Source organism: Cololabis saira, chromosome 11 (assembly GCF_033807715.1).
Source record: "Cololabis saira isolate AMF1-May2022 chromosome 11, fColSai1.1, whole genome shotgun sequence".
In the NCBI taxonomy this organism is placed as follows: domain Eukaryota; kingdom Metazoa; phylum Chordata; class Actinopteri; order Beloniformes; family Belonidae; genus Cololabis; species Cololabis saira.
This window is the reverse complement of record NC_084597.1, coordinates 18,952,320-18,978,852: the sequence shown is the minus strand read 5'-3', so window position 1 is coordinate 18,978,852 and position 26,533 is coordinate 18,952,320. Positions and strand designations below refer to the sequence as shown.

Below are 26,533 nucleotides of genomic sequence, written 5' to 3'. Positions count from 1 at the left end.
TTAATGGTGCATTTATTGAGGACAGTTTTTAGCTCTAAATTTGGGGACTGAAGCAAATCTGTGGCACATACTGTATGGGTTAATCACTGGGGGTGCATTACCACCTTTAGACAAAGCCATATTATTATGATCAGAGAGCATTTGTCCTCGTTTTCGCCCTCAGACAGTGTGCTCGTCTCCCTCTCTCTTGGCAGCAGATTTGCTCTGCTCCAGTTGGAGTCTCTAGCACTCAGGGTTCATCAGCATCATGTCTGTCGGGCTTTTGGCTAGCGGGGGTCAGACCACGTCCTTTCAAGATGCCGGTTTGAGAACAAACGGTGAAAATTAGAGATGTTTTGTGAGGGCACAGGAGAAGCCTGAATGCAAATTCAAAAATAAGTGCAGAAACGAGGTTTTGAGGGCGATTGGAGTAATATTGAACATAGAAATGGACACGAATCCATTTAAATTGAGAGCTTGGGGTAAAGGTGGCAATAAAGCTCATACAGATAAGGCTGTACACACAATAAAATTCACTTAAAATGATTTACATATTAAAAAAAATCCTCTGGTTCTTACCAGGTCTTGAAATAACGTAATAAAATTAAATCTAAATCTAACCATCTTCAGACCATCTTACATTCAGAGGAACTACAAAAACCCAAATGCTTATAGTTAATTGGCAGGTTTTAAGCTGAAATAGGTTGTGCTGTGACACGACTTTCAGCGTCTGCAGATGGCCGTACTGTTCAGATTACACAACTTGCTGTCTTAAAGTCATTGTGTGGTTCACGTAACGTCACAGAATGGCGGTACTCCAAAAACGGATATTTAGCACCAAGTGGAATTAGGGCTGTTCGATTAATCGATTTTAAATCGTAATCGCGATTATGTAATTAGAACGATGTTAAAACGTGAAAAAATCGTAAAATCGATTTTTTTTTTTTTTTTACCTTGTCTGCACACATATTAATGATTGATGTAAATACCTCTGAATACCTGCGACAAGTGCCCCATCAGAGAGGCTCTTTAGTGTAGGAGGGGGCGTTGTAACATGCCACCGGGCATCCCTCAAGCCAGATGCGGTAGACCGGCTCGTGTTCCTTGCAAAAAACTTGCAAATGTGAACAGCAAATGTAATGACTGACATTACACACCTCTACCTCCTTCATGGGTTGCATTATTATTTAGCATGCAAAGACCCAGTTTAGTTTAATTAGAAAATGTCTTGTTTTATTGGAAATATAACTTACTGTATGTTTGCAAGTGCTGATTTGCTGATTTTTTTTTTCAGAGATAAAACTTTATATTTTATTATATTTTTTAAAACTTTTTTTCAACTTATTTTACAGAGTTTTGCACATTATTCATTCATTTTTTGGTTTAATAAGAGCAACGTTTGCACTTAAAGCCCAATGGGGCAAATGTTCAATAAAAAAACAGCATATTTGAAATCATTTCTTTGCCTTTTGTCAATTCATAAAATAATCGTAATCGTAATCGAAAATCTGATTTTGAGAGAAAAAAATCGAGATTTTATTTTTGGGCAAAATCGAACAGCCCTAAGTGGAATAGTTGCTGCATAACACTAAGACGATAACTCAACAACATCTGCATTATTGAAAGTTTCATACTGGGTGCTTAAAAGCTAAGTGACGCAGTACTAACTGCCTCTTACACTCATGAGACCCCCAACCAGGTCGTTGGTGTGGGGGTCGTCTTCTTTGGAGGCAAGCTGAGGGGAGTAGAGCTCAGTGGTCCTCAGGATCTCCAACACGCGATCCAGAGCCTCGGCTACCGTTGCCGAACTGCTCTCCTGGGCTGCGTTGATGATGTTTATTACCTGGCGGATTGGGAAAGTACATGAAATAAGAACCCAATTAGACTCCTGAGCAAACTGTACGTTAAAAAACAGACGCACAAAGAGCTCTCTACATGACGCGCCACAACAGAGCAGGCCTTTGTGGATGGTGTCATCAAGATTTGCATGTGATTCTGTGGAAATCTTGTCTGGAGCAAAACATGCTAAATAAAGCTGCTTCTTCACACACAAGAGCGTCACAGGACGTGCAGCAGGAGGCAAAACGGCACAATGTGACGTACTGTTGCCCTCCACGGTCCGGCCCACGGCTCCACCCACTAGCGCCGCCACATCTGCTTCCGTCAGGATACTACGATTAGAGCTGGATTCTTAACACTTTCACATTTATTTTTATTTTATGTATTAAAATAATAAGAAAAAAAATCTGGGAGACGGGAAAAAATCCCCTCAAGGTTGCATAACTTCAAACATCATTTATTATAAACAACATTAACCATGCTGCAAACAGATTTCATTTCCTGGAATGAAAGAAGCAGTTATGAGTTTGTTTTGCTCCAAATTATTTCACGTCTTTTTAACATAACAGAGGCCAATAATCAATTTCCAACCAACAATCGTGTTTCTTTTTTGGGTTTTGAATCCAGCTTATTGCAAGCACTCAGATATAACATCCTCATTGCCAGAGTCACCGCAACGGGGCGGACAACCCAGGCAATTGCCTGGGGCCGTGAGCTGAAGGGGCCCCGAGGGACGGCTGACGTCAACAACAAAATAATGGAACTGCTTTTGCGACCACGACATCACATCAGAAATGCCCTTTCCGGGGCACGGTGGCGCAGCAGGTAGTGCAGCCGTCTCACAGCAAGAAGGTCCTGGGTTCAATTCCCACCGGGGACGCTGAAGTGCGTGTTAGTTCCCCCATGACTTCAGCACCCACACCCTGGGTGGGGTTGGCGAAAGGATCTTTCTGTGTGGAGTTTGCATGTTCTCCCCGTGTTCCCTTGGGTAGCTAATGTGAGCTACCCTCATAAAAACATGCACACAGTCCTGGGCTATACTGCCCCCTCTGGCCAACCGGGGCGCCAGATGGGGTGGGGAGGATCCGGCCGGAATAACGTGATTCTTCCACGCGCTACGTCCGGCCGGAGAAGCCCCACCCTGTCTGGTGAAAAGATGCGGCCTGCTCACTCCTCAGGTTAAGGAGGAGACCTGAGCTCAGTGTAGGGCCCTCCCGGGGTTGGTAGAGGATGGCAATGCCCAGGACTGTTAGGTAGGAGCACTGGGTGATAAAATGGGGAAAAAAACAGGATAAAAATATATATAAAAAAAAAAAAGAAATGCCCTTTCCACTGGCTAGCTGGTAGTAGGGGGCCTCCACAGACGGCTGATATCGCTCCATATCTGCAATGACAGTCAGGAACCTCCCTAATGGGGCCCCCTTACTAGCCAGCATCGACGTGCGGCAATAGTGATTCACAATTTGAAAAGATGAAGCAAACATATCCCTCTGGGCTCATAAAAATTAAAAAAAGAACAAGAAGAGGATGGAAAGAAAAAAGCTGACAGTGGTAAGTGGGAATGTGTAAGCTATGTGTGTTACATTATTAAAAAGTGGTGCTGCTAGTCATCCAACAAGCAAGTTTACTGCACGTTAAAGTCTGTGTAAAGTGAATTCAGCCATTTTCATCTAAACACATTCATAGCAACGTAATAAGTTAGTGGGTATGTAAAGTTTGCATTAAGATAGTTACGTTACTTATTATTTATTTTATATGTTAATTGTTTAATAAAAGATTTTCGTTACTGATCTGTGGTCCTGGACTCCATTCATCATGATTCTCGGGGGCCCCATGGTCTCTCCTGCCTAGGGCCCCCATGGGGTCTAGAAACACCCCTGCTCACTGCAGAATATCTGGCAATTAAAGCGACAATACGTAACTTTTCCACCTTAATATCATATTTCCAGAGTCATTGTGATGGTACATCAACTTCCAACAGGTTTAATGACACCTCTGTCATTGTCTGAGGGGTCTGTATCGCCTTCACTGGCACTATGTAACTTTGAGGAGCATGGTAGGAACCTACCACACTAAAAAACTACAAATCGTTACGACTTTGACTTCTTTACGGCATACGTCACTTCCCCCTCCTTCCCGATTCGCAGTCGAGACGAAAATGGGCGGGGCGTGGAGCGCAGCTCTGCAGAAGCTGGTAACCCGTTGCTGCTGCAGCAGCTCCACACAACAGACGTGGGGAAAAGATCCTAATGGTTTAACTTTTCAACGGTTTCCTGCTCGGAGGCAGAACCACGGAGACCAAGTATCTGATATAACAAAGTAAAGGAGTGAAAGAGTCGTCGGCTCGCTTTGGATCACGGCTGTAACGACCAAACACCGGCTTCCACACAGTAAAGCCTGAATTATGGTTCTGCGTTAAATCGACGCAGACTTACGGCGTAGGGTACGTGGCGACGCGCAACGTACGGTGCGTGTCGCCGCGTACCCTACGCCGTAGGCTCTGCGTCGATTTAACGCAGAACCATAAATCAGCCTTAAACCACAAACAGTCACACAGACCGGGTCGGATCAAAACACGGGTTTTATTCCCCACTTTGCCAGCTAAACGCAGTTGCTGGCCAGCTCTCTGCGGTGCAATTAACCCCAATCTTCAGATAAAACTAGTTTGTTGAGGAAAAAATATTAACTCTTATTTGTAGCTGCAGAGGAAAAAAATTATCTCACGAGGAAAACAAAAATAATCACGCCTCGGAGCCTCTTCACCATAATATAGCGGTCAAAAAAAAGAAAAGAGAAGTAAGAGGGATACAAAACATGTACTGTATGTTGTATTATACAAATTTATTGAAACACATGGGTCTTCAGTAGGGATTTCATATGGATCCAAACCGTTAATAATCATTATTTTCTCCATATGCCGCTCCCTGGCTTCCTTGTTTAAGGTATCCCGGTAAATTCCAGTTCCTTTCCAGCAGTTTAACATCTTTTTTTTTGCGTTCCGTCTGTTCACTTGGTGAAACAGAAAAGCATCCCGTCTTCTCTCAAAACAAATGCAGCGACGGGACAGGAGTTTTCCGGCAGTACGCGCTGGTGCTCATGGGAAACGTACTGTTCTTTCTGGTAAAACAATACCGCTTTTGTCCAAAAGATGCCGCCAAACTCAGAAAAGCTGAAAGTTACGTTGTGCTGCTTTAAGCAACTAAATTATTAAAAAAACTAAATTTAGCTGATCCACAGCTGTACTTTAAAATACCCTGATAAGTTCACTGTGGGTAATGCTGCATCTTTCTTCTAAACAAATATTACATAAATGATCTAAACACAGTTTAAAAATACTTTTAAAAGAAAATCTGCCCGTAAGAACTGTTAGTCTAACAAACTGTCACATTTTTTAAATGTTTTAAAACGATGCGTACCTTTGTGATCGGAGCCTCGATAGTCATCGAATGAATCCTGGCGACGGAGGAGTATCTTCGATTCTGTAAACTCGGAGCTGCAATTAACAGATTAATATTGTGGGTATTCTGGGAAACAGCTGGTGCAGTTTATTCAATAACCAAATCAATGCAAACACTGTTAATTAAGAGCAGGATCATTTTATAAAATGTAAATGTGATGAATGTGAGAAAAGCCTTTGTCCTGATAAAATAAAAGCAGGCAAAGCGGGGGGGAGTGGGGGAGTGGGGGGGTGTTCAGCTGAGCTACGTAGCTATTCAGCTATTTTCAGCTGGCACACCTGAAAATAGCAGCGGCAACGTCAAACTGAGGCAAAGAGGGAGGTGAGCATGTCACCGCCCACATCCCTCTTCAGGAACGCTTTAGTTTAAGCAGCGACACAACACAGCCCGACTCCTCTGATCTGCCCCACTCCAATCCACCCCCCATTACTTCGTGTTTCTTCCCCGTCGCCGTTGCATTCATCTTATTATGCAAAATGGCACAACACATGAAAGAAAAAACAAAGGCTGTACCGTCACTGCCACGGGAGCTAAGAGACCTGGCGTCAATCGAATCTTTCCTTCTGTCCCTGTGGCGTAGAGAGTGGTAGTCTGGGGGGGACGGAGCACATTTCATGTTTAGAGATACTTTTCTGTTTTGAGCCGTTAAACAAATGTTCGTCAAAATTTCCTGAATTATTTACCAGCTGAATCATTTTGAACCCCTGCTCTCACCAATAGAGAGGTAAAAAAAAGAGATACAAGCATTGATTTCCTATTTCTTAAATTGACCTTTCTTCTTTTAAAGGCAGGGTAAGCAATTCTACACAACTTCCAACCAGGAACTCTTCAATCGGTAGCTACCCATCTGTGAGTAAACTGCAAAAATCACAAGAAACAACAAAAAAAAAAAAAAAACTCACGATCAGGTGCGTTTTCTGTATGAATGGGCTAAAAAGTGGGGCCCCATATGGTATTATCCAAAACGCTCCCATGTGAACCGCCCACTTGAGTTTACTTGTGTGGTTGCTCCAAGCAGCACCCAGATAAGCAGTGTTGTGCATGAGCGCGTTCAAATGAACGCGTTCATTGAACACGTTCATTTCTGTGAGAACGTTGAACTGAACGCAACATATTTACACATAAAGAACTTGAACGTGAACTTGTTCATTCTGCAGATCATGAACTGGAATTTGAACTGTTCAGATTATGTGAGTTGCAGCTTCAGTGTTTAGGTCTGCCTCGTCAACTTCAAATTTGAAATGTCATGTGGAGTTAAAGCATCCGCCCAGTGTGAGGAAATATCTGCGAGTCCTTAACAATCAAAAAAGTTCCCAGAAAGACCAAGAGGTCTGATTTCCCAGTAACAGGTAGACAAATTGATAATGCACTACAATGTTGCAGATTTACAGCCTCTGAATAAAGTTGAAACGCCACTAGGACAATACATGATTGTATTCAGCAGGGTCTCCAACCCTGTCCTGCATGTTTTACATGTTTTCTTGCATCATCACACCTGATTCTAATTAATGATCATCATCAGCTTGTCATCCAGGTCTGCACAAGTCTGTTAATGACTGTCATTTATATCAGGGTTCTGAGGGGAAATATCTAAATTATGCAGGACAGGGAGTCCTGAGGACCAGGGCTGAAGACCACTGGTATACGTTGAACAGTTTTAGGATAGGGGGACTTTTCATTCGTACTTCTCACCTAAAAATATTGAAATGAACTGAATTTGAACTAGTTCAAAATGAAAATGGTGAACTATGAACGTGAACAGTTCATTTTTAAACTATGTGAACTGAACTTTGAACTAGTTCATGAGAAGTATGAACTTGCACAACACTGCAGATAAGACACCCATCTGATTCACCTCCCTTCTACCTGAACACAACCACTGGCAGAAATTCACATGGGGCCCCCAATATGGGCCCCCGTTCGTCAGTCCCCAGACGGAGCCCGAGCGTAAATGTTGTCTGAGGTGGATGAGGGAGGAGCTAGCGCTCTTTGTTTTTATTCCTGACATCAACCAATGTGACAGCATCCAGAAATTGCTTTTCCTGCCTTAACTGTACGTGATATATATTTTAACAGGACCGCTTTTACACAACGACGAGACTCGCACCAGCGGCCAGTCTAGTGGGACAGTTACCGTACCTGACTGGGAAAGCTCTCCGCTGCACCGGTCTTCCATGTTCAACCGGAGGACCTGGCAGAGAGAGCAGGAGATGATTAAGGTCAAGGTGCTGATCTTCCACCATACGAAAAAGGTTCATTCAGTGTGAAATTGTCCACAAAGTTTCAACGTTTCTAACCGTCCATTGGTGGTACAACACAAAATGACTCATGTCAGTTATTTCTTACAGCATTTGGTGACTTTCTGTGTTTTCAAATTTTTCAAATGAATTCAGCTCCAAAAGCTTATTTATGTTTTGTTAAACTTCTTTTCATCTGTGCTACTACGGAAACAAAGTTTTTAATTAATCTGATACAGAATAAATGATAATAGCAGATGGTGGTAAACTCTTTACTGGCTTTAATCCATATTTTTTTTTTTTACAAACTGGACTTTTAGAATGGGAAATAAAGTGAGGTAATATGTTTTGTAAGCCTACTTCAATTAATTGCACCGAAATCTGTAGCAAAAAGTGTAAAATATTCATTCAATTGTCACCTAACTGTGAAAATAAAATTTGACTAAAGGTTAACATGATGGGAGGCAAATATTCACTATAATCCCTGAGATTCCTAATAATTATTGTTTTTCTGACGTAATCAAAGATTATAGTTTGCTGCTTCGAGCTAGATTTTTCAAACCTCAACACACGCACACCTTAGGCGTGCAGGACACAGTTTGTGCAGCAGATCCCGTTAGTCACATCAAGTTTACGCAGTTATGGATGTGATGAGCCTCTAATCTTGTTACACAAGCTTTCCTCAGCCCTGCTGCTCACCGCCTCTTCACGTGCGGCCGATGATATCCGTTCTGACACCAGTGTCGGGCTGCGCAGCCCGACGGGCTCTCGGCCGTGCAATCACACATCGCTCTCTTTCACAAATCTGGCCGAACGACCCAACTCAAAAAAGATGAGCAGATTTCAGAACTTCAATCAGATGCCAGAGCCACTTCACAACAAAATTGCAGGGCACTTTAAACTAAAAGAGTTCAAATTGTACAAGTCTGAGTATAATTTACCCTTTGTGGGATAAATGAAGGAACATCTTATCTTATCATTCTATCAAGTCAAAACTGTATTCCAAACCTTGCAATTCGTCGCAGCTCAGACACTATTCTTGTTATCTAAATTACTTTTACACACTTGCTTTTAATTGATCCTTTAAATTATTTTAAAATACTGTCTGTATTTTGATTATTTTAATCGATCTTTTGGGTTATGTGTTGGTTATGTCCTCACTATGCTGCTTTACTGCTATTGTTTTTGCTTCCACTATGCTGCTTTGATTTTTGTTTTATGCCCCTCTATTTCTATGCTATGTTTTATGCCTTAAATTTCTTTTCATGTGAAGCACCTTGCGTTGCATTTTATGTATGAAAGGTGCTATACAAATAAAGTGTATTATTATTATTATTAAATTGTATTGAACTTTTTTTTCTTTAAATATCAAGAATATCATGTCTCAGGTCCCACCCAGAAAAAACAGAATAAAGACGTCATTAACTGTTGTAATGACCTAAAAGTGAATCAGACTTAGTAAGAAGGCTGTAAATAACCAACATTAACATTTAAATGATGAAATAAAAAAAAACTAATACTAATATTAATAAAACTACTAAACTAATAAACTAATAAAACTATGAAAAACCTCTAGAAGCATAGACGGTATAAGAGAAGTGTGCATTTAAGTGGCTCTAAGCCTGTTACAGTTTCATATCCATGGTAATCTCAAATCACTGAGTTTAAGACGATGGATTGAATGGAAAGTGGCCTCTGGTGCACATGATTTAGTTTAAAAATTCAAATTTTTGTTCAATCTCCGCAGTTCGCGTGTGTACTTTGCGGTGCAGAAGGACAATTAAAGCCCCACTGATGCCATTCAGCCTGAGAAGGCCCAACTCAGGTCGGACAGGAAGTCTTGCATGAGTTTGAGAATGGGATCAGTTGCTGCTGTGTCTAAGGATTCTCAATCCTGAATGCCGTTTGGATTTTGGCAGGCAGATACCAACGGCCGACTCACCTTATGTACACACGATCAAGGAGAGCAATAAGCTAAATCTGGTCCCTGTGATGCTCTGCCGGAGGTATAAATAGCCCCGGCGCCTGGCTTCTGGCCTTCCCGGGCCTCCGTGGGCGATCCTGGCGCTTAGCTGTAGCTTAGCATGGTATGACGTTATTGGCCTGGAACTCAGCTGACAGTAGCAACACACCTGCTTCTGGGTAACTATTTGGCGCGCACAGCGATGCAGTATCCATGCAGCTGCATGAGGAGCGATAAAACTCCGGCTACCCTTCAATGCTGGCATTGCTCCAACCGTGTTGGACGCCTGCACATGCTGCATGCCCTCTTGAAAGATTGAAACATGATGCTCATATTCTCCACAGGTTCATTCAAACTTTTCTGTAAAATTAACCCTCCAAGCTTAAGTCGGTGAGTAGCTGTGGGAATTATAGACAACTCCTTATATGAACATCATGCCGGTGTGTGTTTATAAGTCACATCTTCCAGCTTTACAAAATAATTTTAAAATTTGAACCCTGATCTATTTTACTGATGACGAATAGGAAGTTTTGGCTCAGGTGTGTTCAGGTTGTGGTAAATAGGGTAAATAAGACTACTTTGACGAAGCTGCACAGCAGAATTTGTGCTTTTTTCTCTACAAAACTCTTTGGGTCTTAAGTTATATATTTATCTGGACATAAACGTTACATTTCGGGCACACGTACCGCTTTTTTCCTGTTTATTCCTGAACTCAGAAATCCTGGAACATTGAAGCCAACAACTGAGTGATTTCCATTTCTGAGTTGCACACAATCTGCCAAGGTCGACAAAGCATTCAGCTGAAATCCAGTTTATGTTTTAGCTCCTATAAAACATATTTATGATGATGAATCAACACCAAAAACTGGTCTGACGAAGGAATAAACCCTCAGTGAGTAAACTGCGTAATTCAAACAGACTCCGCCCTTTTGTCCATGAACATCTCCTCAAGACTGACCACGGTTTCATCAGGACCAAAACATCCAACACTTCAGAAATATTGTACTGAGAGACACTGGTCTGTCTTTTCTTAATCAGATGGAAATATTTTCCAGTTATTTAACCAAATAATGGAGGCCTCATTTAAATTATCCATAATTGCTATCAGGTGAAAGTATTTGTTAATGAAGAACTACAAATGGGGTTTGAATTCGTAATCTTTCTTTCTTTATATTCTTATATTCTATATATTTTTTTGTTTATTATGTTTTCTTTAAATTAATCAATCAATAAAGTTACCAAATGCATTAATAATATTTTTTTTTTTTTTTATAGTTTTCAAAAACTGTTAAAAAGAAATTTTTAGGTGTTTTTTATTTAGCCAATTTAAACGACCTCAGAAGGTTCTTAAAAACAGCTGCAAATGGTATGTATGTGATAACGCCCCCAAACCCCCCACCCATAAAGAAAATAAAAATATAAGATTGAATAATCACCTGATTATTGTTGTCGTTATGAGGTCTCTTGATGGCTACAAAATGTCGGATTTTCCTGTAGTAGGCAGGACAGTCTGTCAGGGAGTTCAGAGGTTTTGGAAACGTACAACATTTAACTCAGGATCTTTTAAACAAAGCTTACCCTCCTTGACCAACGACGGGCAGGATCTTCACGTACTGTTGGATGCTGTCACCCGACTTCCTTCTGGCATAGTAAATACCCTGCCACTCCTTCAGACACAACACAGAGGTCAGATACAGATGGGTGGATGGATGGATGGATGAATGCATGGATTGATGAATGGACAAATATCTGGATGATGGATGGTATGGGCTCAAATTAATGCCATAAGTATTTTGTATCTGTAAATAAACTTTGTACTTGTAGAAATATTTTGTGCGTGTGCAAAAAATATTTGTACTTGCAAAAAATATTTGTACTTGCAAAAATATTTTGTGCGTGTGAAAAAAATATTTGTACTTGCAAACATATTTGTACTTCTAGATACAAAGCTAAAAACTTTTTACAAAGCTACAAACTTTTTGTTCAAAAGCTATAAACTTTTTTTACCACTACGAGTTATGGCACTGTTTTGACGTGCCAAAACTAAGAGCCAATCAGCGATCTTTGGCACGGGTTTCAAAGCGTTTCTGGAGAGCCAATCAGCACATTGCATCGCCTACTGACGTCGCCGCCATATTGGATGTGGCAAGACTGCGCTGCAAACTAATACAAGTAAATGGGCTTATTTTCATAAAGCACCTTTCTACAAAGAAATTTACATTTTACGTCTCATTTATTCATTCACACACGCACTAATATACTTGGGAAACAGTTAGGCACCAAATATAATATATTTAATTTTCTCAGATGGCAAAAATAAGAACTTTATTGATCCCACATAGGAGTAATTCATCTTATATCAGCTATAGAGAACAAGGTAGTGCCGAAAAACAATATATATCCCCCCTCACAAAAATAGAGACATATTTTTTTATCAACAAAACAAATAAAAACAAATTCAAATAACCAAATAACATATTTGAACCATTTATATCCCCCCTCACAAAAATAAGAAAAATAGAGAAACATATTCTCTCATTAACAAAATATATTTTACATTTTTACACATTACATTACATTTTATTGTTATTGTTATTTTATTGTCTGAAAAATGGTTCAAATATGTTATGGCATTAATTTGAGCCCATAGGATGGATGCATATATGAAAAGATGCATGTCTGGTTGGATGTATGGATGGACGGATGGATCGACAGATTTATTTAAACCTCACCTTCCCTTTTTTGATGCAGGTGTTGATCGTGTCCAGCAGATCAGCTCGGTTCTTGTCGCTCTTGGGAAGTTCGGTCAGTTCTTTCCCGATCAGCTCCCCCTGGTTGTAACCCGTCACCCGCTCGAAAGCAGGGTTGACATACTGGGACACAACCGGACAGGTTTTAGAGTTAAACATTACATTAGCATTTAAATGTTGTCACTATTCTGTTAAAAATGCTGCAAGAAGTAAGATTCACACGTTGAAATATTTAAAAATCAACTATTCAAAAGGAAGTATATGAAAGAAAACCATCCATCTGATGCCATTTTATACACATTGATCTACTTGTTGATGAAAATGCGACATAGATACTTTGTGATAATGTATAATATCACTGAGTCCTGCCTTTATTTATTCAAATGAAGTAGAGGAAGTTACACTGTTTTAGGTTGTAGTGAGAGAGTAAATTGATGATGAGTTGGCAGTCGCACATCAGCACTCAATCATCATGTGTGAACAACTCAAAAACTCACCAACAACTCACTTTGGCCGCCGATGTTTGCATGGCAGATACCGCTATTTGCAGCTAATGTTGACTCTATGGCCAATTAGAGAGTTCAATTCAATTCAATTTTATTTATATAGCGTCTAATACAACAAAAGGCCAGCATGCAGCTCCCGAAGCTCCGGCCCAATCAGCAAGCCCCAGGTTAGGTTCAGGGTCGGGGAAAGGTTGAGAAGGGGCAGGGCCAGAGAGCAAGGAATGGGCTGACATCACCATGAGAGAGTGAATCCCGGAGAGCAAAGACGCGATACTACGATACTTTCAGCAAATCCCAATGGCCCATTCCACAATTCAATTAGGTAACTACTAGGGGTGGGCAAAAATATTGATATGGCAATATATCGCGATACTTTTCCAGCTGATTCAATATCGATTTTTTAAAATTTTTTTATCCCCGATTTTTTTCCCATTATATCACCCAGTGCTCCTACCTAAGTGACAGTCCTGGGCATTGCCACTCTCTACCAACCCTGGGAGGGCCTTGCAGTGACCTCAGGTTTTACTTCACGTTTTATTTCATTTTATAATGTATTTTTTATATAACAATTGCCTGTCCTTAAAAAATGAAAAATAATGGACAGAGGTTTATTTATTTATGGATTTATATCTATACTGACTGATCACTGTGCCTGTCCTTGGTTTTAGTTCCATCTTTCTTGTGTTTATTATCATTTGCCACATAATTAAAGCAACCTCATACTAAATTTAATGTTAATTTCATATGATGTAAATAATATGAAAAACATATACAAATATGTTGTAACTTTAGCTTGTATAGTTATAATAAAACATTGTTTTGACTCAGTTTGTCCCATGAATTGTCACTATAATCTGATGAACGTGCAACTCGGATTTTAAGATCCATCACTATCATCTGATGTACATATATACAACTTGGATTTTAAGATGTGTAATGCATTTTTAAATTTTTCGGTGAACTATGTAGAATATAATAATCGGGATATCGCATAATCGGGATATCGCAATGTGTATCGTATCGTGGCTCAAGTATCGTGATGCGTATCGTGAGGTCCTTCCCAATACCCACCCCTAGTAACTACTATACATTTTTTTCAATTATTACAAATTATTTTTAGCTCATCCCTCGCTCTCTGTAGCACAGACAATCTGCAGGAAGTATATTCTAATATAAACAAGGCACAAGCAATGAGAGCAAACGGCCTGATCGTGGACAGTTGTGAAAGAAAACTGAGTTTGAGCCGCAAATGACCTCAATGTATCCACCAAACCCCACTGTCAGTTGCAATTATTTGAGGGCCTTAGGATAAAAATGAAAAAGTTAAGGCTACACATTAACAGATGCATGGTTAGGGATATTGTTTCCTCTTAAATACTGATACATACCGTATTGGCCTGAATATAAGACGGTGTTTTTTACATTGAAATAAAACTGAAAAAGTGTGGGTCGTCTTACATTCGGGGTCTAGACGTTATACCCATTCACAACGCTAGATGGCGCCAGATATCTTTAAAGCGAATGCTGAATTTAACTCCCCAGGCCAAAGCCAACTCCTGTCACGAAGAAGAAAAATAAAAAATAGTATAAGAAAGAAAAGAGAAGAAATTAAGAGAAGAGATAACAGAAAGTGGAGAAACGTAGCGACAATCTGGAGAAAAGTGGGTGGAAGTTCAGCAGGTGAACCGGCAGCTGAGGAGAAGTTATGATGCAAACTTCAAGATAATGATTTCAAATAGTCAAAATAACATGCCTTTTCTCTAGAATATATTGTTATAATAATTTGTTTCAGATGTACTGTCATTATTTTCTGTATAAAAATTGAATTTGGTGTTCAAAAAGTCTTTCTTCAAACTTGAGTCTTGAAAAAGAGGGTCGTCTTATAATCAGGGTCGTCTTATATTCGGGACAATACGGTAGTTAGCCTGTCAAAACAGTCTGACTTTACTGTGATGTTACTGCAGTTTTGATATGTTATTAAATGTATCCGTTACGTGCTTTTCTTGTGACACTGGGGAGGTTAGTATAGTTGGGACTCTTGAGGATGTGCTAGTGTGTGTATCAACCCTACCTGTATTACATGGTCCTCGCTAGTGATCTCTACAGCCTCTTGACAGTGCTCCAAAGCAGTGAAGACAGAGTTACAAGCCCTGAGGATGAATAAAGCCGCTATGAGCCAAAATTAGCAACTTGACGCCCGAGAACATGTTGGATAAAGCATGTGTCTGTGCATGAATATACGGTTGCAACCAGAAGTTTACAAAGTCTGGAAAAGGATCAACTTTTATCCCTCCAAATCTAGCAGAAAAGTATATAATTGCACACCTGTGGGTGTATTTTAAGACCATCACTGCATGACATCTCATATCAAAACAACGGAAATGAACCATGGCATTAAGAAATTACTCTGGGACTTTCAAGAGTCATAATAATCTTTGGGAACAGTTGCCAGATGCATGAGGGCCAAGTGTTCTGGTCAAGCAATAATACACAAATATAAACAATAAGGGAGTTTTGCACCCCAGAGATAAGCATGCTTCAGTGTGAAACTCCAATGAACCGGAGAACATCAATGGAAAACTTTAAGATGATGCTGACTGGAAGTCAGCATCTTTGTGGAGTATCATTGTGGGCAGTATAACCAGTACTCGAGTTGTAAAAAAAAAAAATCAGGGGGGATGGTGGATTTTATCATATGGGGACAGATAATTTGTGCTGATTACAAATAATATAATATATTACAAATAATAGCAGTGACCTGTAAGCTTTAAATATCCACTGGGCTTACATCAAATACATCAAAACACAACAATAAAAACAGTTTTCTGAACTTATCAATATGAATCTGTCCTTCACAGGATAAGTAAAATGGATCACTGCAAAAACTCAAAATCTTAACAAGAATATTTGTCTTATTTCTAGTTAAAATGTCTCATTTTGGTAAAAAAAAAATCGCATTACACTTAAACAAGACTCATCACTGGAAAAAACAACAATTTTCACCTGTTTCAAGTAGATTTTCACTTGAAATAAGTAGAAAAATCTGCATGTGGAACAATATTTTATTGCTTGTAATGAGAAGATAAATCTTGTTAAACTGGCAGATTTTTCTACTTATTTCAAGTGAAAATTTACTTGAAACAGGTGAAAATTGTCAAATAAGTTATTTTTCTGGTGATGACTAAATGTTGAAATAGCAGTAAAACCACATTCATTGATGAAATGACATAAGGGATGGAAAGGGGGGGTGGCAGTTTTACAGGGGGGATGATTTTGACAGTTTTCATTTCAGGGGGGATGCCATCCCCCCTCATCCCCCCTCAACTCGAGTACTGAGTATAACACTACCTGAACCAACATGAGCTGAAAGGCACACAGGGGCGATGACCTCTGTTTTTAGAGACATGTCTTGTTTTATTATGGGATTAAAATTGAACCGTTTGGTCATTTTTATCATTATGTTTTAGGAAAAAAGGGAGAATCTTGCATGCCTCAGAACACCATCTCATCATGTTGTGGGACTGCTTTGCTTCAGGAGGGACTGGCAAAAAAAGAGCATCATGAAGAGTTACGTGGCTATATTAAAGCAACATCTCGAGACATCAGCCAGCAAGTTAAGGCTTGGAGGTGGATGAGTCTTCAAAATGTACAATGACCCTGTGATGGAGGTATCCCATCCCTCCATGTCACATGATAAAACGTCATGCTATGTGTATTAATGTTGGTGATTTTTTCACTTAGGAGGGTTCCTTGGCATGCAGTTCTTGGCAGCTATGGAAGTCAGTCCTGCACAAAGCATGGTACATGAATCAGCAGGGGGGACAGTACCACAAACAGGCAGGCTGGCTGTCAGTTGTTTGGTGGTACTCTGAGCACTGCTAACATGTTTGCAAGGTGGAGTGGTTTAAACACTTACCTGTATTGTGTGACAAAAGTTTGTCCTGTGGCTGGTGAGACTTATTTATACTTCCTGGATCGTACCAAGTGTGGGAAGCAAGAGAGGGGTGTGGCTCTATTACTATTTGAAATTTATGTTGATAGAGCCACACAGAGATCGGATGTGGGCCAATATATATATATATATATATATATATATATATATATATATATATATATATATATATATATATATATATATATATATATATATATATATATATATATATATTATAGTTATAGTAAGGGGGGTTATGTAATATATTTAAATTATCTTGGCCAAGTGATAAGTGTTATGTGTATGTGTGTGTAAACTGGATCCCTATGCCGGTATGTGGTCTTGCCCAATCTATGTGGGGAGGGTATATAAGAGCTCCACCGGGGTGCTGAAGGTTGTTGTCAGTGGTCTGTCTTATGGTATATAATAAATGCCCATACAAGGGTTAACGTTATTTCTGCCTCAGCCTCCTCACTTCCCCTTATTTAAGGCCGCCATTCACAGACCCCTATTGAGAGGCTTGTGAATCGAAAGCCAAGTTACAAATTTCAAAGGCAACAGTTTAAATACCAAGAAACCAAATGTAAACTTCTGACTCTGAAAAAGGTAGTGAAAATTATGTAAAAAAAAAACAAAAAAAACCTCTTGATATTCTGACATTGTAAATAAATATAAAACACTATAATTATAAAGTATACTATCAAAAACATTCTAGGATGTGAAATGTCAATTTTATATTTTGTCTTACTTATTTTTTTCTTCTTTATGTATTGTTTGTTTTCACTGAGTAAAAGCTAATGTCTCATATTTTTGCTGATCATAAGAAAAAAGGGTAGGCACTATAAGCTACGGCTTCAGCCTACACCTTTTCGGCAAAAGAAATGGTTTTTTTTTCTTCCTTTTCATCTTGTTCTGTACAAGCCGAAATAAAGATTCATAACATAACATAACATAACATTTTGCAAATAACAGTAGGTATCCTAACTGGCCTCAAACACAAAAAGTTCCTAGTACATTATAATCAGACACGGGAGGTGAAATAAAGGTGGTTTTTTTTTACACTATGTAAAGTTTTGATTATAATTGCATGATTTGTACATTGTTAAGATCCATTTTTTTCTCCCATACCTGAGTTTGAACTGGCAGCGCACCTCTCCGTGTTCGATCTGGATGAGCTCGTTGTAGCACGCCAACACGCCGCTGTTCTCCACAAACCTCTGGAAGGCCACATAAGGTTAAGTAGTGTTTGAAGAAGAGGGAGGGAGAGGAACGGGAAACTGAATGAGACACGATTCACTCGACTCCAACTCCTACGCTATTTTCACACTGTTAAATCCACTGACAATAAGTGCCTCTTTCAAAACCGCTGCTATTTTAGTTTGAAATCTCTTCATATTTCCAGTAAAATGAGTCTGAGTAACAAGCAGGACACGGTAAGGCATACATCTGTTACAAACACAGTCACAAATGCAAACAGGCGGTTGGACTTACTCTACTAAATCCAGCACTGAGAAGAGGAAGAACAGACGGCTCCTCATGGTCAGGCAGTCTGTACAAAGACAGGAAATAATTATGTTAATCTACAAATGCAATCATTTTACAAAGATATCCTTCTATAGATCCACACCAACAATATATACAAAAATGTGGAGTTTTAAAGGCCCATAAAACTTCTTTTCTTAATTGCAACACGAGCAAAGGGAAGGAATAGAGGACATACTCCAATTTTAGAAGAGGTGGAGTTAACGTTCCTGGACCTAGTCTGCACATTTCATCAGCACCACAACAGGCTCAAGAGTACGACAGAGTATTAGGGCCAAACTAAGACAAAAAAAAATTGGAAATTACGAGAATAAAGTAATAATATAATGAGAATAAAGTCGTAAAATTACGAGAATAAAGTCGTAATGTTGCGAGAATAAAGTCGTAATAGAATAAAGTCGTAATATTATGAGAATAAAGTCGTAATATTACGAGAATAAAGTCGTAAAATTACGAGAATAAAGTCGTAATGTTGCGAGAATAAAGTCTTAAAATTACGAGAATAAAGTCGTAACATTACGAGAATAAAGTCGTAATGTTGCGAGAATAAAGTCGTAATATTACGAGAATAAAGTCGTAATATTATGAGAATAAAGTCGTAATATTACGAGAATAAAGTCGTAAAATTACAAGAATAAAGTCGTAATGTTGCGAGAATAAAGTCGTAATAGAATAAAGTCGTAATATTATGAGAATAAAGTCGTAATATTACGAGAATAAAGTCTTAATATTACGAGAATAAAGTCGTAACATTACGAGAATAAAGTCGTAATGTTGCGAGAATAAAGTCGTAATATTATGAGAATATAATTTATGAGAACTCTAACAGGAAGAGCTTCTTCTCCCTGTGTTAAAATGAGGAATATTGAGCATCTTGTGAAGTTATATTTATATATTTATAATATATTACGACTTTATTCTCGTAATATTACGACTTTATTCTCGTAATATTATGACTTTATTCTCGTAATTTAACGACTTTATTCTCGTAATATTATGACTTTATTTTCGTAATTTTACGACTTTATTCTCGTAATTTAACGACTTTATTCTCGTAATATTATGACTTTATTCTCGTAATTTTACGACTTTATTCTCATTACATTATGACTTTATTCTCGTAATTTCCTTTTTTTGTTTTTTTGTTTGGCCCTAATACTCCGTCGTACAAGAGCCATTCCTGATTACTCACATAAAAATAAAAAACATTAACAAAGACCACAGGGCTTTTAATGGGAATATTTTGCATGAAGTCTTAATTGAAAGCAGTACACGGATGAATTTACCTCAAAGGATTCCCCAAAAGGAGGAAACGGAGGTTGAGTTGCTTTTATGACATTGTCCAAAACTCTATTTGTAAAGCCATTTCACTCCTGCTCTGCAGTGCCAATATTAAACCCTGCTCTGCTGTGTGAAACAAACAGAGGCTGTAATGTTACACACTGGAAGATTTTGGTCTACCGCTGACATGCCACTGTTACAGCTTAACAGGTAGTAAGAGGGCCGTTGTTAAACCTTTGTAACACACCTCTGCTGTTTGTTCTGCCATGACACTGTTACATCTTAGGAGGCAGTAACGGATGCATGACAGGGGTTAAATGAGTGCTGTGTGAACAGGCAATTGAGAAATGCGTGGTGTATACAAGTAATTAGGTACTAAGTTCTCCACAAACGTGCAGTGCACAATGGGAGAAGGGCAACCATCTTTTAGCTGCACCTCAGCCCCGTCACCAATGGCCCTCTGGCTCAACCAGGGACCAGCCAAAGACTTGCACCACTACGGCATTGTTACATCTAGGTGAGACTCTGACTCCAAGGTGTTCAGTCAGGATCTCACAGGTGGTAGCTTTATGCTGCTTTAATCACTCCTTGACACTGGGTGGATGGATTTATGCAGTTGACAAAACTTGGAACTGCTTAGTCTTGGGTTTGATGTCAAGAATAGTATGTACAGATGAGGAGTAGGGATGGGCGGTATGAACTAAAACATTTATCACGATAATTTCTGGCATTTATCCCGATAACGATAAAAATGACGATAAAAAAATACCATTTCAACTCCACCTTTGTAACTATAAATCTATCTCGCTCTCAGATCCACCATGTTTGTTACACAAAAACGTCATCAACGGGAATTTATCCTGTTTTCTTTCTTTCTTTCTTTCTTTCTTTCTTTCTTTCTTTCTTTCTTTCTTTCTTTCTTTCTTTCTTTCTTTCTTTCTTTCTTTCTTTCTTTCTTTCTTTCTTTCTTTCTTTCTTTCTTTCTTTCTTTCTTTCTTTCAGGTTCATGTCTTTCTTTCTTTCAGGTTCATGTCTTTCTTTCTTTCTTTCTTTCTTTCTTTCTTTCTTTCTTTCTTTCTTTCTTTCTTTCTTTCTTTCTTTCTTTCTTTCTTTCTTTCTTTCAGGTTCATGTCTTTCTTTCTTTCAGGTTCATGTCTTTCTTTCTTTCAGGTTCATGTCTTTCTTTCTTTCTTTCTTTCTTTCTTTCTTTCTTTCTTTCTTTCTTTCTTTCTTTCTTTCTTTCTTTCTTTCTTTCTTTCTTTCTTTCTTTCTTTCTTTCTTTCTTTCTTTCTTTCTTTCTTTCTTTCTTTCTTTCAGGCTCATTTCTTTCTTTTCTTTCTTTCTTTCTTTCTTTCTTTCTTTCTTTCTTTCTTTCTTTCAGGCTCATTTCTTTCTTTCTTTCTTTCTTTCTTTCTTTCTTTCTTTCTTTCTTTCTTTCTTTCTTTCTTTCTTTCAGGCTCATTTCTTTCTTTCTTTCTTTCTTTCTTTCTTTCTTTCTTTCTTTCTTTCTTTCTTTCTTTCTTTCTTTCTTTCTTTCTTTCCATCCTTCTGCGTCGATTTAACGCAGAACCATAAATCAGTTTTACACAAAAACGTCACCAACGGGAATTTATCGTTTTTACCGCGAAATGACAAATTCTTATCGTGGGGCATTTTTTTGACAGTATATCGTGAACGGTAAAATATCGCCCATTCCTAATGAGGAGCCCTCTTGAGTTGTAGGCTACAACCTGCTGCAGATGGGTGTAGAATTGTATCATCAGCAAGCGCTGATGGTAAAAACATAAAAAGTGAAAATTAACCCTTCGGGCGTAGCCTTGACATGTGCCAAAAATGCATTAAAAAGAAATAGCAAAAGGAGGAGAATGTAAGGGAGAACAGAAGAGGCAAACCTAGGGTTTACTAGATATTGTTACCCAGTCTCCATTTACAGTACGAATGCTGCATTGTATTAATCAATGCATTGTCTTAAGTTGCATTTTAATTAGCTTGTCAGCAGATGGAATCATGGGAGGTCTGACTCTGTCAAAAGATGATATCAGTTTCAAGACCAGTGAGTGGTCACATTTTATGACGTGGGATGATTTGGACGTGTGATGGAAAAAGAGTGTTTCCCATACTTGATGAAACCCAAACTGGTTAGAGCAGCAGAATATAGCCTTGCCGACTACAGGTGCAGACGAATGCTCCGCCCAAACAAAGATTAACAGTGTGAATACCAATGTTTTGTCTTGTAGAATGTATCATCCTTTACACTTTAATATCAGCATACTCCTCTGTTTCATCATCATTCTTCATCGAAACGCCTGTTCCGACCCTTTTGCATGCAACTGTTTAGTTAAATCTACCAAAATCTGAATCATCATCTCAGTCCAGTTATTCACCTGGTTGGAAAGAACGTGTTAAAGAGGTTTGGCAGGTTTTAGCCACAACAGGACGCGTGATGAAAGAAATTTCCACAATTCTTTCATGACGGTCATGTTTTGTCTGCGACAGCCCAAAATCATGCAGTTTGTAACGGGGCTCTACATTATTCAGGGAAAATACATATTTTAATATCTGGTCTGAATTCGACACTAAGTCTGGTCCCACGTTTTTGGATATCCAAATATTTCTTTGGTTCGGTGTAGTCTGTGAATATGCTGATTCTTCTTCTGTCTTGTGCACCTGTCTGAAGCTTCAACCAACGCAGAACTAGGGTTGCCACCCGTCCCGTAAAATACGGAATTGTCCTTTATTTGAGAAAAAAATGTTGCGTCCCGTATTGAACTAATACGGGACGCTATTTGTACCGTATTTTCATTAACTTTTACACCATATTCTAATTGAATTATTGCAATAAATTAACTTTTACACCATATTCTAGTTGAGTTATTGAAATAAGTTAACTTTTACACCATATTCTAGTTGAATTATTGAAATAAATTAACTTTTACACCATATTCTAGTTGAATTATTGAAATAAATTAACTTTTACACCATATTCTAGTTGAATTATTGAAATAAATTAACTTTTACACCATATTCTAGTTGAATTATTGAAATAAATTAACCTTTACACCATATTCTAGTTGAATTATTGAAATAAATTAACTTTTACACCATATTCTAGTTGGATTATTGAAATAAATTAACTTTTACACCATATTCTTCACCTGTAGGCTATATTATACATTTGGGCTGATGTGGACATACAGTAGCATAGGAGGATATTTCAGTTGCTAGTATGTTTGTCTGTCTGTACAGTCATGCAAGTTCAATGCTATTAAAGCACTTTAAACTTGAAATCAAAGCATTTTGTTTTTTTTATATAAAAATAAACACATTTTTATTCAGTTTAGAAGTTTGGGGGCTTTTTTATTTTGGCTCCTGCGCTGCTGAAATCAAGGCGTCCCTTATTTCTATTTCTGAAAGGTGGCAACCCTACGCAGAACCCCTCAATGCAGGAGACAAAACTTCAAATATTTGTTGTGAGAAGATAGGGGATTGTTCGGGAAGTTTTCAGGGTCTTTAAAGCTCAGTCACATATTTAATCCACAGAAAATATTGAAATTTACAATTGACACTTACTTCTGTGACACGACAGCGAGAATGACTGTGTTTTCAGATGGCTTTGTGGCGCGGATCATGCTGGAAATAAAACAAGAGCAGGTTTAAAGTCAGCAGGGCCGTCAACAGGAGTTCAATTCATCCACGCTCCGAGCTTCGGAGAAGTGGCTCGGACTGACGTAGAGGATAAACATGTGGGCAGAGTGGGGGTGATGTCATTGCCGCAGAAGAAGGGCAGAACATTTCTGTGCTTGACACAGAAACACCAAACACAACATGGGCATTAGAGGTTCGGCCGCAAAGCCACGCCGCTGGCAGCGCGTACGGGAAAGCCATCCGGCGACTGGAGGTAGGAAGAGAGTGGACAGTGATGGAGGATGAAGGCGGGAGCAGATGATGCCAGAAATCCTCGTGGGGAATACAGATGGGAGGGGGAGAAAGGAAAATTGATATTGAGGAAAAGGGTAGACGCTGAGCAGCTGCCAAACTTTGGTCCTCAGGCGACAGGAGAGAAATTATGAAGCACAATAAATAACTCTGAAAAAAAGTTGTGGCTTTTGGTCCAGAGGTTTGGCTTGGTCAGCGCTGCGTCTAACAATAACAGAAAAACTACATTAAGCACAGAAGACACTTGTTCAGGGAACAAATAATGAGGAATTAATTATCTTTTATGGATGCCAAAAAGCCAAAGGACATCCAGTTTTTTATTAGTCCTGAACATTTGTCAGTTACTTCAATGTTGCGATAAACCAAGTGAGGAAACTGACTTTAAAACCAACATTTTTAAAATATACTTGATGATCCTGTCAGGAAGCGGAAAAAGTGCAAAATCCAGGACTAAAAATATATCCTAAAATAAATCGTGACACTGATGCAGGCCAGGGAGTGATGGAGGACAGACACGCAGACCAGTATGAACTTAACAGCTGGTAAAGAAAAAAAGGGAGCAAATGGGGCTATTCTACTATAAAATAAGTCTCTGGAAAGGGGCCAGGGACTTTTACAGTGGAAAATCTGAAAAAAAAAGCCTCTGTACTTAATTCCCCTGAGCTACTATCCAGCTGTCATGTCAACAAACAAACTCCCTATCTGCAGTTGCGACTCACAAAAATGCTTTTTTTCTTGTTATCTTGTCTCACTATTGACATCCAGCCTCCAGGGAGACTCTTTAAATGATCTCTGAATTAGGTGACATGAGATCTTCAGCGTGTCGTGGATGTCTGCGCTGTTCCCACTGACCACCAGATGGCGCCAAACCCCTCTCCTCCCACTAATCCAGAGATGCCCAATATAACGGATGCAGCTGCTCTTACACATGCCGTTCTCACCTCTTTATTGTTAATCTTTGCAGAAGCCAACAGATGCTACTGTAACTTTACAAAAATAAACTAGAATAAAAACAAAATGCAATTATTTACAGATCTCATAAACTCGTATTTCACTCAAAGCAGAACACAGAAAGCATATCAAATGTTAAAATTGAGTAAATGTATGGAGGATTTTTTGTGCCAAAATTAAATAAATAAATACATCATTCATTAATTAAAATGGGAATGAAATATATCATTAATTAATTAAATGTGTCATTAATTAATTAAAATTAGAATGAAATATGTCATTAATTAATTAAAATACAATTCATTTTAAGTAAAAATATATATTTATTATTTCAGCATTTAATTAATTAATGACACATTTAATTAATGATTTCGTGTTGCGTGTGAATCATGAAATGTAAAACTGCATTTAATTAATTAATGACACATTTAATTAATTATTTCGTGTTGCTGAATCATGAAATGTAAATGTAAAACTGTCAGTTTCACTCGCCAAACTCAGTTGGCGGAGCTAACGCAAATCTAGTGGAATCCACTGCTTTGGACTTTCTAAACATGACAGCTGTGAGTTTGGAGGATTTTCGTGAACTTTGTAGAGAGTTGGTGAGTGATATCTTCGACCTTGCAGAGTATGTGGAAGCAGGATCTGCTGACCCCGAACATGTAGCGTGTAAAGCAGAGGAACTGCTCGAAGTCATTGGAGTTTTTTCTGCACTTTCCCACCACTTTCCCATCTTGACTTGATGTGCAGGGGAACCAATGAGGTGTTTGGAATCCGCCCACTGAGTTTGACGAGTGAAACTGACAGTTTTACATTTACATTTCATGATTCACACGCAACACGAAATCATTAATTACATGTGTCATTAATTAATTAAATGCTGGAATAATAAACATATATTTGTACTTAAAATGAATTGTATTTTAATTAATTAATGACATATTTCATTCTAATTTTAATTAATTAATGACACTTTAATTAATTAATGATATATTTCATTCCCATTTTAATAAATTAATGATGTATTTATTTATTTAATTTTGGCACAAAAAATCCTCCATATAAATGTGCCGTCTAAGGAAAAAGAAAGAGGTAATTTTGGAAAACTTTCAGAAGTGCAAGGTGCTTATGGCATGTGCACTAATTCACCCCTAACAATTAGAAATGCAGACTTGTGATCTGCTCAGAAGCTGGATGGTCCCTCTCCACTTTAGTCTGGAGGACGGGGCGTCAATCATTTCTCAAAAACTCAAATTCCGATTCATCTGAGCACAGAGGAGAGATCATCTTCGCATGTGGCTTCTTCTTTGCATGACAGTTTGATCCTGCGTTTGACACAGCTCTAAAACAGGGATTTTAAAGTAAAGTAACATTACATTTTACATCAAAGTCTACCAACTTTTTCAGAGCTGGCGTTGCATCATGTTAGAAAATGTTTGAGAAGAAAAGATGAAAGAAAAAACTGTGAAACAGAAGTAAAAACGTAGAAAGGCAGGAGTCAGAGCTCACCGGCAGGCAACTTCGGGCTCAAAGTAGTGCGAGTTTCGGCCGTCGATTACTACAATCTCATGGTGCTTGTCCAGGAAACACTCGACGGCAGACTCGGGTGTCCCCGCGATGTTGCACCCGAACCCAGCGCGGTCGCAGGCCCACCAGAAGGCATCACTCTGGCTGTCCTCCTTAGCAAACACCAGCAGGACCTGAGGAGACACAAAGGTAAATGGTTCTCTGTCCTACCAGCTCATCAGGTTAGAGGCCTGCAGTCTAGTCAAAGTATGACCCAAATCAGCTATTGTTAAAACTAAGGCTTCCATGGGAGGGATCCCAAATGACCCATTTGACGCTCGTACCACATTATATTTAGTCGTGAATCACTAGTTGAGTCTTTCTCATTAATGCTCAATTTCAGAGATTAACTTGTTTCAATTTTCTTTCCCTGATTCCAGTTTCCAGTTTTTGAAGGTCTGACCTGCTGATTAGGGGTGGGAAAAAAAATCGATATTTCAATATATTGTTGTGCTCTCTGTTTCAATAAATAATCGATATACTGTCGGCTAATATCGATATTTTATTACAACACACTTAATGGTTTACGCGGTTGTCACCGCACTATTGTTCAAGCTCTGCCCCGCCCGCCCCCGCTGCCCTCGTGAGCAA

At 38.8% G+C, this 26,533-nt stretch overlaps 1 protein-coding gene across 4 annotated transcripts in view; it reads right to left on the bottom strand.

Annotated features, from left to right (window-relative positions):
* Window positions 1–26,533, bottom strand: part of pde8b (phosphodiesterase 8B) — an 87,595-nt gene that overhangs the window by 16,780 nt on the left and 44,282 nt on the right. For all 4 annotated transcript variants that reach the window (XM_061733901.1, XM_061733899.1, XM_061733900.1 and 1 more), the window contains 12 exons: window positions 25,886–26,076; window positions 23,060–23,119; window positions 18,158–18,215; window positions 17,795–17,883; window positions 14,804–14,882; window positions 12,209–12,349; window positions 11,055–11,143; window positions 10,913–10,967; window positions 7,416–7,467; window positions 5,790–5,867; window positions 5,235–5,311; window positions 1,658–1,822 (listed from right to left, as the gene is read on the bottom strand). In XM_061733901.1, the coding sequence (XP_061589885.1) occupies window positions 1,658–1,822; window positions 5,235–5,311; window positions 5,790–5,867; window positions 7,416–7,467; window positions 10,913–10,967; window positions 11,055–11,143; window positions 12,209–12,349; window positions 14,804–14,882; window positions 17,795–17,883; window positions 18,158–18,215; window positions 23,060–23,119; window positions 25,886–26,076 (1,134 nt within the window). The remainder of the gene's footprint in view (window positions 1–1,657; window positions 1,823–5,234; window positions 5,312–5,789; window positions 5,868–7,415; window positions 7,468–10,912; window positions 10,968–11,054; window positions 11,144–12,208; window positions 12,350–14,803; window positions 14,883–17,794; window positions 17,884–18,157; window positions 18,216–23,059; window positions 23,120–25,885; window positions 26,077–26,533) is intronic.